General features: G+C 47.4%; 1 protein-coding gene across 4 annotated transcripts; it reads left to right on the top strand.

Annotated features, from left to right (window-relative positions):
• Positions 1-2,887: 2,887 nt before the first annotated feature.
• On the top strand, positions 2,888-13,665 carry C1QL2 (complement C1q like 2). 4 transcript variants are annotated; one of them, XM_083442033.1, is made up of 3 exons: positions 2,888-2,971; positions 4,627-5,454; positions 12,300-13,665. In XM_083442033.1, exons 1-3 carry the CDS (start codon positions 2,954-2,956, stop codon positions 12,477-12,479), a joined length of 1,026 nt encoding a protein of 341 aa, XP_083298159.1. In that variant the 5' UTR covers positions 2,888-2,953; the 3' UTR covers positions 12,480-13,665. The 4 variants fall into 4 exon arrangements, with proteins under 4 accessions (XP_083298159.1, XP_083298161.1, XP_083298162.1 ...); XM_083442035.1 differs by lacking the exon at positions 2,888-2,971 and adding an exon at positions 3,670-3,793; XM_083442036.1 differs by lacking the exon at positions 2,888-2,971 and adding an exon at positions 3,838-3,877.
• Positions 13,666-16,800: the final 3,135 nt, after the last annotated feature.

The raw sequence follows: 16,800 nt of genomic DNA, 5'->3' as shown, positions 1-16,800 counted from the left end.
TGTTTCTTGAACTAAATATTGATTTTAGTGCACTTTGCAACAAACCCTAAACATATCCAGATCTGCAAGCTTTTGCTCTCCTCTGTTGATGATGTATCAGCCTTTATTTAGCGGTGCTGGGAAAAAGAAATCAAAGCGATTAGTGAATTGATTGCTTTTCAGCACAAAAATGGAGGCAAACTGAAACGTGCCCTGATAATCATAATTAATAATCCTCTTCCCCACTGCTACTGCATCCTGTGACTCAATTGTCAATCAATCAAATATATTGTAGCGATTCCCAAAAGGTGGATCATTGGAAGCCTAGAAAGTTTGTCAGTGGTCCCCCATTTCTGTTTATTTGTGACCCAGAATGATAGAAAGAACATTTCAAAATGGTGGAATTTAATACAGAACAGAAACACGGAAGAGTCAAAACGCTTGGAATAATTATTAAACAACAAATGCTTATTAGAAATCCTAGGGTATAGTCTGAAGGCATGCGTGGCTACCATGTTGCTAAAGCTTGGCAGCCAGGTTTATGCTACCTTGGGATCCATGATGGAAGAAAGTTGGAAAGGAACAGTGTGTAAACATTACTGGATTAAAATCAATGCTAGGTTGTCCCCCCCCCCCCATTCAAAACTGGTTGGGGGGGCAATGGATCAAACACACTATTTCCTAAGAAATGACAAGATTGATGATTGATCTGGACCTTAGCTAATGTGTGTACAGTGGTACCTCGGGTTAAGAACTTCATTCATTCTGGAGGTCCGTTCTTATCCTGAAACTGTTCTTCACCTGAGGTACCATTTTAGCTAATGGGGCCTTCCGCCGCCGCCGCACAATTTCTGTTCTCATCCTGAAGCAAAGTTCTTAACCCGAGGTACTATTTCTGGGTTAGCGGAGTCTGTAACCTGAAGCGTCTGTAACCTGAAGCATCTGTAACCCGAGGTACCACTGTACACTGTTTCCTAAACCAGCAGTGGGAGCCCATTGGGTGCAGAGTAAACAGGAGTGTGTACACAGGGGAAGTTTAAGTGTTTGTTCCAAGGCAATAAAGCCCCCCATACAAAAAATAAATAAAATAAAATTACCATTCCTGCTTTAGGTTGCGAAAACTCCACCTATGTCCAGCCTGCATATTTGAAAAGCACCAGCAAATGCTACAAAATGCCTACAAACCTCCATCGGTCTCCTTCCAAAGGAAAGTTGAACCCAGGTAGGTGCCTTTACACTCTTGGAACATCCTGGAGAAGAGAAATGACATTGCACTCTCACCTGTTTCCAGCATTTCTGCACAGTTTTCCTTTTCTAAGGATGCAGAAAACCAAATTTGAAGACAACCAGTAAAATTCCATTGAAACAAAGCTTAATGTTAACAATGGAAAGACCCAAAGCAAGACAAAAAGAAAGAAAGAAAGAAAGAAAGAAAGAAAGAAAGAAAGAAAGAAAGAAAGAAAGAAAATCCAACAAAAACTGTTACCTGAAATTGCCTGATGGAATGCAGCCTTAGTGCTCCCTCATAGGAGTAGTAGCTTGTAGCTGTGTATCTGAGCTGGGTGGGGTGTAAATCCCTCACTCCACCATAGCTCTGAGGATTGCTGCTTAATGACTTCTGTGGTCTTTTTCCTTTCGTCCAGAGCAGGCAATGGCCTCACAAGGTTGCTGTGAGGACACGGTTATAAAGCATTTGTCAAATTTAAAAAATGCTGAAGAAATGATCGGGACCGTAGTTCTCTTCCCTCTCTCTTATTTGCAGCATTGACAGATACAGTATTTGCATTCAGCCTGGCTGAACAGCGAGCAACTTCATGAAAAGAACACTTGAACCCCGTCAAATGTTTGATATGAGCAGGGATGACGGAAGTGAGTTTGCTAACCAAATTGCTTCTCGTCACTCTGTTAAGTGACAATATAGCCAGCATGGCTTGCTGCTTTTGAGGCAGGGAACAAGGTTAAATTCTTCCTGAAGAGATGCAAATCTGCAGAACACTTTAATTCGCTAGTTTCCGGACGCATTACATTGCAGACCATAAACTGTGGCAGTAAGGAAGACCCAGGACCACTGTCCGTCTAGGCAGAAGGACAAATACGAGGGAGGAGCCTTTAAAATAGGACTGTTGTGAATGTAATTGTTGCCAAACATTTTGGCTTCCACGGTCATCTGTGTGCACATGTGCACATGTGTTCGTTTGTGCCAGCTACTACTTGGCTGTTTCACATCTGCATTTTTCACCCAGGAATGACTAGCAAATATAAATGAAGCACCACAGATCTTTAGCTCCAGATCATTCTTTCACTTTGCCAGCCAGCAAGTGAGCATGTGCAGAGAAACTGAGGGATGCTCATTTAAGGGTGAACCAGCCCTGTGGTGAGACACACACCTGGTAGCAGTTTCTGCAAGGGCACCCACATTCTTCTTGGAATGGCTGTAGCTGTGGAAAGTTGTTGACGTATGAACCTGCACACTGCTGGTTCACAGGATACTTTTCAATCACATATGGGGTGTGATTTGGTGGTGGTGGGGAAGTCACAGCAAAAAACACCAATAGAGTTGGTAGGAACAGAATATTGTCTTGCTAATTCCACATTCTCAGGCAGGCTCCTCCATAAGTAAATATTCCTAGCCATGTCTTTTCTCCTGCTACCCAGAGAGCAAATTCCCAAAGAATCCCACTTCTCATGCATCCCAGCTTTGAGTTAGAAACACTCATGCTGCAATAAATGGGTCCTTCTTCAAGGTGTCCTGTGGGGCTGCCATGGACACTTACGTGAGAATTTACCCCATTAAGTGTGCAACAGAATGAACGTCAACATGCATAGGCTCGGGCTGTTAGCTGTTGAAGCTGAGTGTGGAGGAAGATGCCTAACAAGGAACTGCACAACTGGCTGGATCTCATGGTTGTTTACCTGGAAGTCAGTGCAAGTTTTGCTCCCAGCAGAGACTGATCTACTTTGCAGAGCAATCCTAATGCCTATCTGCTCAGAGGTAAGGGAATCCATTGGAACGTAGCCTGAGTTAAGTGTGTGGGGGTTGTAAGGAGTCCCATTGGATTTCGTTCTACGTAGACATACTCTGTAAAGACTTACAGCTCTCCATCCTAAGACTCTGGCAAACTGCAGCTCAAGCTCTCTTTCCACCCCTCTCCTCTATCCTGCCCTCCAGCTTGAAGAAGAGCTCTGCAGCACTCAAAAGCTTGCTCACTGCTTTGTGCCATTTTAGTTGCTTCAAATAACGGCATTGCCCTGCTCCAATGGCAGGGTCCCCTCGCGCATCGAGTCGCGCCCTTCCTCCATCCGTTCCATTCGCGGAGGCATCGGGCAAGCAAGTCATAATAAGCAGCAGGACACAGAAAAGCAGAAGAAAAAAAAAGCAAAGAGGCAGAGTCGCGATAGCCATTTTTTTGTGGGGGGGGGAGAGAAGGGCAGAAAATAAGAGGCAATAGATTTTTTTTTTTTTTAAAAAGGTCTGCGAGTACTGAAACTGACTCCAGTAAGAAGGGGCGCGGGAGCAAAAGAAGCCATGCAGCCCATATCTCCTGTTCAACTTAGGGGTCACGTTTAGGAGGAGGAGAAATTCGCCAGGTTTGCAATTTCGTCGCAGCAGGCTCTCTTCCTCTTCCTCTTCTTCTTTCTCTTCCCGGGCTGTTCTCCGAAAAACTTGGTGGTGGTCGGTGTGGCCCCTTGGCAAGGACCTTGCCTTCTCTCCCCCTCCCCCCACCACGCAGCTGGCCAGATGTGATCTGTTTCTCTCTCCCTCTCTCCCTCCCTCTCCCCAACAGTTCGCGCGAGGTAAAGGAGGACTCTGGCGGTGAGTGTCTCTCCCTCGACAGACCGCGCGTCTCTTGCTTGCTCATCCGTCAGGGGGGATTGGAGGGAGATTTCCCCTCTGCCGGTATTTGCAGTTTTGGAAAACGGGAACTTCCTTGGTAGAAAGAAACGGGGGGGGGGGTACCACATCCTCTGACTCTTTGCTAAGCAGGAGGGGAGCAGGGAGGAGAAGGAGGAAGAGGGACGATGTCCTGGACGCTTGGTGAAGTGGGGGGGGGGGGAGGGAGGGAGGGAGGAGGCTCAACACATCGGGGGCGCTCGCTCGTCCACCTGTTTGCGCGACGCCCGCTGAGAGCTGCTGCGCCCGCGTCCCGCCTGCTCGAGGGCAGCGGAGGATGTTCGAGGGAGCGCGCTAGTGAGTGCGCGCGTGTGTTTGTGCGAACGGTCTGTAAACCCCCGAGGGAAGGGGCGAGGGGTGCGGAGGGGGCTGGCTGGATTGCGATGATGTGATCATGATAGGGGAAAGGGAAGGGGCGCTGTAGATTGGGGGGGGGGGCGGAGGGAAGAAGAGGTCTCCTCTACGTCAGTCTAGTCTAGTCCGGGGTCTCCCTCCTCCTCCAGAGGGATAAGCGGCGGCGTCTCTTACTCCTCCTCCTCCTCCTCCTCCTCCTTGTCCTGCTTCCCTCCTGTCTTCGCATCTCAGTGATGCCACCATGAAGGGCATCGGTAGAGGCGGAGGGTGCCCCCGGGAGGGTGCCACCCTGACGGGCTGATCGGGACAGGAGGTGGCCTCTCGCTCGCCCCGGGCTGGGGGTTGGTTGGCCGCGACTGACTCGTCTTTCTCCTGCTTCTTCTCTCCCCCCACCCCGGCAGGCAGGCTCGCCGTCGAGAGAAGTCACCATTACTTCGCCCAGCAAGGAAGACCTGTTGGCGCTCGCTGCCCGGCTCTGGCAGAGGAGGAAGCGGCTGGTGGCCGCCGTGGGGATCGCCCTGGCCATGGGCCTCATCCTGCTCATCGCCGTCCCCATCCTGGTGCAGGCGCCGTCCAAGGGCCAGGCGCACTACGAGATGATGGGCACCTGCCGCATGATCTGCGACCCCTACAGCGCCAGTAGCGCTGCCGCCGGACCGTCCAGCCGCCCCGGAGGCACCACGGCCGCCCTCGAAGCCATGCAAGAGCTGAGCGCCAACCCGCCGCCGCCCCCGCCGCCCTTCATCCAGGGACCCAAGGGCGACCCCGGCCGTCCAGGCAAGCCGGGGCCGAGGGGACCCCCCGGGGAACCGGGTCCCCCGGGCCCTAGAGGACCCCCAGGCGAGAGGGGCGATTCGGGGAAGCCGGGACTACCGGGGCTGTCGGTGCCCGGCATCGGGGCCCCCGGAACTGCGACGACGGCTGGAGGTGTGGGCTCGGGCATGGGCGGCAGTAGCAGCAGCCCGGCGCCCGGAAGCGAGGTGACGGGAGCGCTGAGCGCTGCTTTCAGCGGCCCCAAGATCGCCTTCTACGTGGGCCTGAAGAGTCCCCACGAGGGCTACGAGGTGCTCAAGTTCGACGACGTGGTGACCAACCTGGGCAACCACTACGACCCCACCACGGGCAAGTTCACCTGCCAGGTGCGCGGCATCTACTTCTTCACCTACCACATCCTCATGCGCGGAGGCGACGGCACCAGCATGTGGGCGGACCTCTGCAAGAACGGGCAGGTGGGTGCTGGGCACGGGCCAGCGGGGAACAGCGGGTCGGGGGACCCTGTCTTCGCCTCTGTATGTGCGTGTTGAGGGGATGGGAATCCTTCCTCCGGGGACAGTCTCAGACGCCACCTAGTTAGCTTGGAGGCATGGATGGGTGGGGTGGGGGGTAGCTTCTCCGGAGGTGTCAGCTAAAGGGAACGCTGAACTTGGGGACAAGGGGAAATTTGGGGCTAGTCCAGATGTGTAACGGCCCGGTTGGCTCTTGGACTGACGGCTGTAGCCTCACAGATCGAACGACGGGGCGAGCGAGAGAACTTTCCTATGATCCGATCTAAACTCAAAATACATCTCTCTCGCGCGGTCCAGTCAGTGTCGAGATCAAGCGATGTGTTAACAAGCCCTCCAGATATCCCAGCCGGAAAAGGGGCTCCCGATTTTAGTAAGGAAACTCCCCCCCCCACCCTAAAACCTCACTTCGACGAGGCTCCTAAATTAAAGGATTTGACAAAAGGAGGTTCAAGATCAAGGTATTTCGATGACTGTGCCGCTTGAATTCAACTGCCGATTAGGGGACTATTCTGGTGGGTGGGTATTTCAATTATAAAATAATCTTATCGCACGCACCCAGAGTGCCCCAGTGGTGCAACTAAGTAATTTAAGACGGGGTGAAGTCTTTTTTAGATGGTAATGTGTGTTGTTTTCACTTACCTCAAAATGTGGTAAGAAGTCAGTCCTGCTGCCTTTGGAGACCCTCTTACTCCTGCTGAGAGCAGCCCTGGTCCTCCACCCCAAAGTCCTGCCCTGATGGCACTGAGAATTCCCAAGAATTCACCAACTTCCTCCTTGAGACCAAGAGATTTTGACACCTGAGCAGGTGTCAATGACCTCAAGACATCTCTAAATGGAACCTCCCCCAAGAGAACTTCCTGTCAAATCTTCACTAATGGGAAGCTCCACAAATGCCCCCGGAAATATGTATTTGGGTATTTGCACAAGGGGAGGGCATTTGGCATAGAGAAGTTGAGGGCAGAAGAATACTTAAGGGTCTTCTTTCCCACACCATCTTCACTCCAAATTATCTTCTTCAATGTCTTCCTGAGGGGAGAAAAGGAGATATGTGTGTTGGGTTTTGGTTACAGGCATTGTTATGCAATACAGTTAAACCTGCAGGGAGTCATCTAAGAGAAAGTTTGCATGAGATCTTTAGCACTCAGGCTTCATTGTGATGGGGACATGGACGGCCATCTGTTCAAATGAGAGCTGAGTACAGGACTTCAACCCACATGGAGACTCTTGATCGCCTTCCTTGCCCTTCCTCCTGCTTAAGATTTCATCCTTGGAGATTGGCATACAGGCTTTCTACTCTCACCACCCTGAACTTCCAATCATCTGAGGGGTGTGTGTGTCTTGCATCATGCATGTCAGGGCCACCATCTGTGAAATCTTACTTCAAAGAGAGGCCTCACAGCCTGGGGACCTCCACCCAAAAGGAGATAGATAGGCTAACATGTGGAGATCTGACAGATTTGAATGGCCGCATGTGAAGTAGAGACATACCCCCTGATTGTATGTATGAATATGGGAGCTTCTCAGGCTGTTGTCTTTGCTGCATCATGGAAACTGTGGCATGTCCTCTCCTCCAGTTGCATGATCAAGGTTGCACAGCTAAGGGAGCATGACTTGTCACAGCAAGGAGAAACAGTTTTGGATCTTGTGGTAGTTATGCTCACCATGTTTCAGAGATCCAAGAGACTTCAAGCCAATCCATGCTTATTGATTCAGCATGTATGAAATGGTCAAGAACAAGCATCTGGTGTCACCCCAAACATAATGGGATGCATTCAAAGTAGTGCTGAAGAGAACTTGCGAGGGAACTTTCTCCTCTCTCCTCTATTCTCCCGTAAATCTATTCTGGGCTTCCCCCTAACTCTGCAGAGAGTAGACTTGGGGACAGGGCAGGGCACGTGTGAGGGGAAGAGAGGGAGGAAGGTCATTTTATAGTAGCACTAATCCTACTTGAATATCACCCAGTCCTTTTTCATGGTAGCAGTTCACACATTCAGCTCAGAGTCAGCAAGGGATGGAGCACGAGTTACACTTGCTGTGAGGAGGCTGCTGAAAGTGCCCCACCCTCAGCATGATGTGTAATCCCCATTCTGGCTGTGACATCTAGAGCAGGGATGGGGAACCTGGACCCTCCTGATGCTCTTGAACTCCTGCACCCATCACTCACAGCCAGCATAGTTAATGGTCGGGGTGCCGAGAGTCGTAGTCCAGCAAGATCTGGAAGGAGACAGGTTTCCCATTCTTGATCTAGAAGTACCTACTCCATGGGTTATCATCTCTATGCTGTGAATCTCCGTGCCTCTTCTCCTGGTTCCTGGCCACTAGTGATGGTGTGGAGACTCACAACACGGTGGTAGCAACCCATTTTATAAGTAGTTCTAAGTCATTACAGCCATGATGAGGATCACTCAGAATTTTGGAGAGCACCTCCATTTGGGGGTAGTTCTTGAAGTACATGGGATGAAGGCAGAGGGGGCACTTCCCCATTGCACGGTCCACTTACCTGTTTTCAGAAAAGCATGGGGGATGATTTGGCAAGAATGGGGAAGAGTTGGAATTAGTGAGGCTCATGGATTTCTAAACTGGGCTCTTAACTGGAGCATTGGTAGAAAGTGTAACTTGCAATCCTACCCCATGCGGGGCATTAACCTGGCCTCTGGTTGATCATGTTGCTGCTGCTTACATGAAGGTAGAAAGGGAGGAGAGAGGTGGCAGATGGGTGGAGAGCTAACCAGGCACTTCTGCTGGTGTGTTTGCATTGTGCCTACTTCCCCCTCCCCTCTAATTCCTGGTAAGTGGCAGCAATGTGACTGACTGGAAGTCAGGTGAGCTCTGCTGCCCCACTTTGCTGTCTGCTGCTGCTTCTGCAGGCAAAGCAGATGCTCTGCTCCTGAGCTATGGCCCCCACCCACAGTTGCCACCACCACTGTTAGACAGTGGAGGCATGCTTAGAAGGAGAATTTCAGCTTCAAAATCCTCTCCTCTGCACTCAGAAAGAGATCCTAAGATTGTAAATTTGACCCTCCCATATTTAGGGTTGGAGGGGCAGGGAATGAGAGCTCAAGCTAGGACCTTCAGTCTAGGGGTCCAATTTATTTTTTAATGGAGGCCTGGTAGATCCTGTCAATCAAAGCTTGCTAAAGCTTTGCGCTGGACACACTGAGATCTCCAATCTGAATCCCTTGGCCTAGGACCCAGATTTTGAGATGGAGTTGAGGAGGCATTATCCATCTAGAAGTGAGGGGAACCCTTCAACTAGGAATCTTACTCCAAGATCTGCCACAATTTGAAAGGGGGACAATCCCAGTGTCACTATGCAGTTTCTTTTGTAATAAAAACAGACACCCATTACCTAGGATCTTCAGCAAGAAGCCTGGGGTCCCCCTGGAGGCAAAGTCAGCATCTTGACTTCCCAGTGACTCATTTCTGTGGAGAATTCTGTGCTCTATGCTTTCCCCTTTGGCATCTTCTCCCAATCCATGCTCAGCCCGAAGAGCCTAAGTTCTGATATCTCTGGTGCTTCCTGTCTGTCTTTGCCACTTAATACTATGGAGGCTTCTATTCCTAGAAGCATCCTAGTTCTATGGCTCCTCTTCCTCTGTGGACAGGAAATGTTGGCCCATCTGCCAAAACTGAGCAAAAGAGAGGAGGATGTGCTTGCATGATCCAAGAACTACCACAAAAATGTTCACTCGTTCCTTACACCTGGTGGGTGCAGCTAGGGTTGGACCTTGGGGTTGAAGCCAAGGATCCCATAGTGCAAGGGACTTCCTAGTGACCACCCACAGAATGGCAGATGATGGATGAAGAGTCTAACATGTTCTGCATCAGGACTTGCATTGGCTTGGGCATGCCAGGACCCAATGGGCCAGACACTGTTCATCACAGCAACCTTTATTTGCTTTTAAGTTTCAAAAGCATTTTGTAATCATTGGGTGGGTAGCTGGGCATATTCCCAAGGAAATGTGTTTGCTATCAAGGCTGCAGAAGTAAACCCCATGTTATTCCTGACGTCTTAAAGAGACAGTGTGAGACTATGAAAAGCAGGGTCTAAAATTGCCTGCACCACTCTTTACACTTGCAAGTCCTTTCTATATGTGGGGATAGAAAAGAAGTGGACATTCCTTCCTGCTCAATGGTTTTGCAGGATGGCCCAACTCTGTGGTGGCCATCAGTCTCTGGCCTCAACTCACTTTTGATTTACACACTCCTTTTCTCCAGAACCATGGACAGCTCTCTTGAGCCCTTCAGGATCATTGACCGGCTACACGGCCATGCTAAAACCAATGTGGATTCCGTTCTCAGAATATTAACATTTCTCACTTGCTCCCAACTGCAGTTCTTTCTGTCCACGATCTCATGGATAGGAATTAGTAGGAAGGAAATCGGAAGACTTCATAGATGTGACCAACTCCTGTAGAGAGGCAGGCCTAGGGGAACATTGCCACCTCTGCATTCTTATGGGTGTAACATTTCTACCCAGGAATTCCTCACGCCCATAATATCCCCTGCTGATTTCTTACTACATTTATACCCCATCTGTCTCCTGTTATGGAATGCAAAGCAGTGTACAAGTAGTTTCCAGATGGTCACCCTGACCAGACTCAGGCCTGGTTAGCTCCAGCCTCTTATGCCTCCAGACCACACCATAGAACCTTTCTGCATTAGACACTTTTCACTTAGTAGCAAATATGATATCTCATTTGGAAAGCAGCAGCTATTTGAGTAAGGCTAGTGCCCGCAGAAGGATGGGCATTCAAGGGTGGAAGCTTTGCTGAGCAGTCACTTGGGCAGGGAGATAAATTACACCAAGGAAAGAAAGTTTTCCTTTGTTGCCACAGAATGGACTGCACCTCTGAGCAAGTGTGAGATGCAAAAAGGTGGGGAGAGGGATGGAACTTGCGAAAGTGAAACACAAGAGGAAGAGGAGCCTGTGAGGATTTAAAGAAAGGAGGGGAACGCAAAGGAGAGGCCACGAAGAAAGGGAAATGGTCACTAATTCACATAGCGGTGGCAACGCAACATATCGATGTGCTCTGATACATGTTTGAGCATTTGTAAGCCTGGTTTATAACTATGGCGAAAGAGATCAATACAGTGACTTCACCTTATCAGCACTACATTAAAAGAAACCTTCCTGGGTTATTGCAAAAGAACTTTAAATATTCAGGCCAAGGAAGGAGAATGCCTTTGAGCTGTCCTGGGACTTCACCACTGGTCCATTCATCTGTCAGAGGATTATATTGTATTGCATCTCTCTCTCTCTCTCTCTCTCTCTCTCTCTCTGTGTGTGTGTGTACATGTAAAAAATGTGAAGAAATGTATATTTTGAGATGGGGCAACCCAGTTGAATGGGCAAGGTATTATTATTATTATTATTATTATTATTATTATTATTATTATTATCATCATCATCCCCTTGAGGCTCATTTTACAAAAGGATGGGGGTATATATCTTCAAAACAAATAACACATAATGAATATTGTATGACTTTAAGTAGTAATGGCTGCGCCCGAGGAATCCTAGGCACTGTCATTTGTTAAGGGTCCTGAGAGTTGTTAGGAGACCCAACCCCTCTTTCCAGGGAACTCTGGGAATTGTGGCTTTGTGAGGGGGATAGAGGTCTCCTAACAACTTTCAACGTCCTTAACAAACTATGGAAAGCCACGACTGTTTAAAGTGATATGATTGGGTTTAAACTATATTGTGCAGTTGGGGCCTAAATTGAAATGACAGAAAGTGTGGAAAGCAAAAGTATATAGAAGAGAAGGCAAAGGAGAGAGTGAAGAGGAGGAAACCATGAAAGGCTTTATGGATATGGGATGAGAGAGAGAGAGAGAGAGCTCTACTGTGGCGACCACAGCATGGAGATGTTTGGCAGTGGAATAAAGTGCCCAAGGAACCTCCATCAATGGAAGTTTTAAGAGGCAGGCTGAATGGGCATCTGTCTGTGAGGATTCAAGTGAAAAGAATATTTCTAATCAAGGAGGTTAAACTATATGTCTTTTACTGTCACATTCAATGTTCTCATTGTATACAACAATGGAGGGAAAGGAAAAAGTAAGGGATACGGTTGGAAGGTACAGATAAGAGACAGTATAAGGGAAGAGATGGTAGGAAAGATGATATCTTCACTGTGAAGGGCAAATGGGGAGGGTCAGAATAGGGTTCATATGAAGGGGTGGTAATAAGTAGGTGTGGCCCTTCTCCCCTGAGAAATTTCACTGGTCCTGGGCACTGCTGTGAATTTCCTTAAACCTGCTTTGATGTTTTACCTGAGGAGGTATTTCCAAATTTGCTTTGATGGGATGTATGCAGCTTTCAGTGTTATTGAAACTGTCTTATGGGCACGCCTTTGACATTCCCCTAGGAGCTTTGCCAATGGAGGACGGAATGCTCACATTTGCTTCAAATCCCACTTTTAGGAGTCGTTTTTGTATGGCACATTGAAGAGAAGGTGAAGATTGTTGGAATTGTAGTAAGATAGCAGGAAGGGGTGCATTTGGCATGAAGGGGAGAGAAAATTATTTGAACTTATTTTGGCATCTGAGCCTACCTTTCCATAACGTATCATACATGAGGCATTTTGCAGATAGAAATATTGGTCCAGCTGTTGATCTTGAGCATCGGGAATGATGCTTGCATGAGAGGGGAAGGGAGTGTGTGAGGAGAGCGTGGGTGGGGGTGGGAGGTGGGTTGAGAAATGCATAGTAGAGAAAGCTTGAGGGCAGACCACGGAAGCTGCAAGGTGCTGAATCCATCTTCCCTTTTGGCATGATGTGCTTTGCAGGTGCGGGCGAGTGCCATTGCTCAGGATGCAGACCAGAATTACGACTACGCCAGCAACAGTGTGGTGCTGCACCTGGACTCTGGGGACGAGGTGTATGTCAAACTGGATGGAGGCAAAGCCCACGGAGGCAACAACAATAAGTACAGCACTTTCTCTGGCTTTCTTTTATACCCCGATTGACAAAGCCAAGTGTACCAAGGCGTGGTCCTCCGCCTCATTCCCCTGCCACGCCTTTCCTGGGGGTCTACTCTTCAGGTCACTTTAAGCTTCATTCTAAACAAACTCTTACGTTTCATTGATTGAAGTGTGGAAGGGAAGCAGACGGCTTTTCCCTTCCAGCCATTGATGTGTTCTATCTTTTTGTGTGTATCCTGTTGTTCAGATTACACTATGAGACGAGCAGGGCTGAAAGCAGTAACTGGTTAATTAGCACCATGAACCAATCCATTCATTTATCACATTTTCTTCTAATGTGGAGTTAAATCCTCACTGTCTCTGGTGAAAAAGGTGTTCCAGTACTGATGGAAACATTGTTGTGCAGTTATCTGCGTAACATCCCAGGATTTTATGAATTGCCTCTGTTGTTTAATTATGAGACTATGTAGCCTTCATTAAGCAGCCTTGCCTCAGAATCTGTGCTGAGATAGCACAGTACCTGATTTTTTTTGCCAATCTGTTACATAGAAATAAAACAAAATTGCACCACATGCAAGCCCGTATTGTTGAGCCACCAGTACGATCAATAAATTTCCAGCCCAGCTCTCCATGATCACAGGTGGCTTACAGTCTTGCTGTCGGAAAGCCTATTCCATTGCTGAAAATAAGTCAGGACTCAGTCTCCAACTTCTGATGAACAGAGCGGGTGCCCTGCTATTGAGTTAGAGTCTCTCCGTTGATTCCAGAAGCAGTTAAAAAGAAGGTGTCCATTGACTCAACAAACTTCTTTAATCAGTGGGTACTGCAGCCATTTGTGTTCTATCTAAAACCAACCAGGCCACTATGTGTATATGAAGGACCCAAGGCAGAAACCACTTATACACAAAGCAGAATGGATGGGCCTTAGCACTTTATTTCTCTTTATGTACAATCATTGCTTTTACTAAACGTCTGGGGAACAGGACAGAATTATTGTGACACTGCATTGGCCGTTCGTTATGCTGCTTTGTATGTAGGGGATTCAGATATAACTGTTTTGATTTGTACCCTATAAATATATATTTTATTTCTTTATTTCTTTCATCCACCCTTGTGCAATGCAATACTTGTGTGGGTGATGGTATTGAAAAGTTTAATCTTCTGTCTTAAAAGCAAATGAATGAGCAAAAGAAAAAAAAGAAATAACACATTAAATTATCTTTTTTGACAATGGTTTTCTACTGTGTCTCTCTTCTAATGTTGCCTAAGGGAAGGGAGAACAGCTGGCAGAATGGGAGCGAGAATTAAAAAAACAACAACTCTTTAGGGTGTGTGTGTTTGTCATTGAAATCCCTTGACCTATTGGTGTGGACAACCTCCCCTTTCTCTTTGTTGGCAGCACTGCCCAATCTGGATAATAATGAGCAGGCTCATGAAATTCATGAATATAAACCTGGAGTTTGCTTTCCTGGCTTCCTTGAATCAAAGCAAAATGAGGGACCCATTAGCACAGGGGAAGATTTTTCGGATTCTGGGTAGCTAGTAGTGGCCAGGGCTCAAGGCCCAAGTGGGTGAAGCAACTAATATGAATTTAACTTTGTACAAGCAGGCTAGTTTCTACATTCTCCCAGGCTATCCTCCCTATCCTCCATCCAGGCAAGCAAGGGGATATGGTCAGAGTTCAAGACGCCTTCCATTTAGGCAAAACCACTTGGAGGTGAAGTAGGACCAGTAAGGGTCATGGTTTGCAGAGCGGGCAGGTGGCCAGGAGTGGAGTGTGGCCTAGGCAGAGTCCTGATAGCTAGACAGAACCCACACCTACATTAAGGAATATGGATTATGATGGCCTGGATGCCCTCTGTCCATCCTTCTAGTCTGGAGTACACAATCACAATAATAATATTTGGAAGGGGAAAGGTCCTCCCCCCATTTTAGATAGAGAACCAAACATTAAGCCTGCAATCCTGCACAGACTTTGTTGTTTAGTCGTTTGGTTGTGTCCAACTCTTCATGACCTACTAGCAAGTAATGCTCATTCATGTCAATGGCACATACTCCTGAGTAGATGCATATACAATTGTGCTTTGTGAACATCTGTTATGTTGCTGTACACATTGGAAAATGAGGCATATTCATTGGCATAAAAATGAAAAAAGGGCCACAATCTTCCAGAATGATCTCCTGTCAGCATTTATTACTGGATTCTAGTTTTCAGCTGATGTTGTTTTGCCCAAAAAGAAGCAGTGATAACTAGCCTATTCAACAAATATAAGTTTTGATGTGGAACTTATTGCTACTTAATTACATATTATTTTCTTTTTAAAAGTCGGGCGTATAAACCTCTTGCATGCACTTTTGTTCTTGCAGGGTAGTGTGGAGAATGGAGCCGAGGCATCTGTTCATGTACACATTCAAAGGAAGTGGGAAAAGAAATGAAATAGAAGCTGACATTGGGTGACAGGCTTCATTGAAAGAGGGATGTGTGAAGAAAGAGTCCAGAACCAAAAAACAGAGGGGCGGGGGCATCTCTCATCACAAACAGGTGCTAGGAAATCTATCTCTCTATCATCTATCTATATCATCTATCATCTATCTACAGTATCTCTAATTTCCCTGCCTCCAAACACAGTTCTTAGGAGAACCCTATTCCCTTCACAGAACTACAGTTCCCAGAGTTCCCTGGGAAGAGGGTTAATTGCTCAAGTACAATGGAAGTTGTAGCTCTGTGACGAGAATTGGGGTCTCCTAATATCTCTTAACATCCTTGACAAACTCCAGTTCCCAGGATTCTTTGGAGGAAGCTGTGACTGTTTAACGAGGTGTGGTGTTGCTTTAAATGTATTCTGCAGATGGGGCTAACACGGCACTTCCATTGCTTTTGTGTCCCATAATGCCCCTGTGAAAACTGAAAAGGCCTGGCTTAATGATGTCTGCAGGAATGGCCTCCATTATCATCTGGAGACAAGGACTTGGTGCCATGATACTCAGAAACATCCATTTCCTCCCATATAAAAAGTTATTTTCCACAGAAAGAGGTATATAATTTGAAAGATCATAAGTTGCACATTAGTTGGTCCTAAGAAATGTATGACTTTTCTTGTGAATTTTGTTCTAATATATGTTTCTGCAAAACATATATTATGGGAATAAAGCCTTAGCCTGCCCTGATTTGCTATCCAGGCTTAGGACCTCTTGGATAAGCCCTTTAAAAAATATGTCAAGTGGCAATAAGGCTCCCTGTTTCCCTTGCATCAGTGCCCCATCATTTTGTGGATTTTCCCCTTGTGGAATCTTTACTATTTCTGGAGTGTGCATTTGGATTTATGTTTGAAAACAGCCAGCACAATCCTTTGCACTGAGGCTATTCCCACACATATCTATTAACCGGGGACAGAATATCATACTTCTGGAACCCAGCCGAGGATTGGATTAATATTGCCCTAAGAAATGTTTTTAATGCATGGAAAGGATGCCTCAAAAGCATGCTTTTGTCACTAGCAATTATCTAGGGTTTTGGTTGTTGTTTTTTGTAACATCCTGGCAGAAAATGATAACACAACAATAGTCAATTGCCTTGCCATAAGGAGCCAGCCACCAAGATATTACAGCCAGTGCTGCTATTCTATAGCAGGGTGCAAAAGTGGTGTGTTATCTCCCCCCCCCTCCCCTGGGCCAGGTTTGACAGGTGAGTCGGACATCACAATGGATTGGACATCACAATGATGTCAGGTGGCCCCCCTTTTTTTCTCTGGCAAGATTTGAAATTAAGCCACGAGGACAAAGGCACAGACCACCAAGCACCAGCTGATGGTTCAGTCTTGAGAAGCCCCTTGCACAGCACTCTGCAAAGCCCAACAGTTGCAACACTCCACAGTCAGCTTAGGTTTTGCAAAGGCCTGTGCTCACTGGCAGTGCCTCCAAACCCCTTTTGGCCAAGCCGGTACTTTACCATACTACGCAAGGCAAGTGGGCATCACTAGACCAAAATGGCACTACGGGCCAAACAGGGAGGCCTGGTAAGCTTAATTCTGCCCATGTGCTGGAGGTCCACATGAGTACCCAGTGCGCACTCTATTACATCTGTTGCTGCAGCTAATAGCACTGCTGTTCCAAAGCTTACCTGCCCTCCCTCCTATGTTCATTAATACTGTCCAGAGCATGTCAGTGGAGGGAGATGAGTCAGAAATGGGGAGGGGAGCTTAACCCTGACAAAAGCCCTCTAGTGCCTTGTGCTAAGGGCAATGTGAGTCAGTTCAGAGCCATTTTGCCATTTTATTTTGCTGCATGGGGCATTTAAGGCCAATCAAGTAGTGCAGGGCAGCTTTTCCGAGTCACTAAGTGAGGGTGCTACATATTATGTGCAAAC

This window comes from Podarcis tiliguerta (genome assembly GCF_965153285.1).
Source record: "Podarcis tiliguerta genome assembly, chromosome: 1".
Lineage (NCBI taxonomy): Eukaryota > Metazoa > Chordata > Lepidosauria > Squamata > Lacertidae > Podarcis > Podarcis tiliguerta.
This window is presented reverse-complemented; position numbering and strand designations above follow the sequence as displayed.

Bases quoted from the DNA above. Each gene is read 5' to 3' on its own strand.
- C1QL2 (XM_083442033.1), top strand. The intron at 5,455-12,299 runs GTGGGTGCTGGG...TGTGCTTTGCAG, and splicing joins ACCTCTGCAAGAACGGGCAG to GTGCGGGCGAGTGCCATTGC.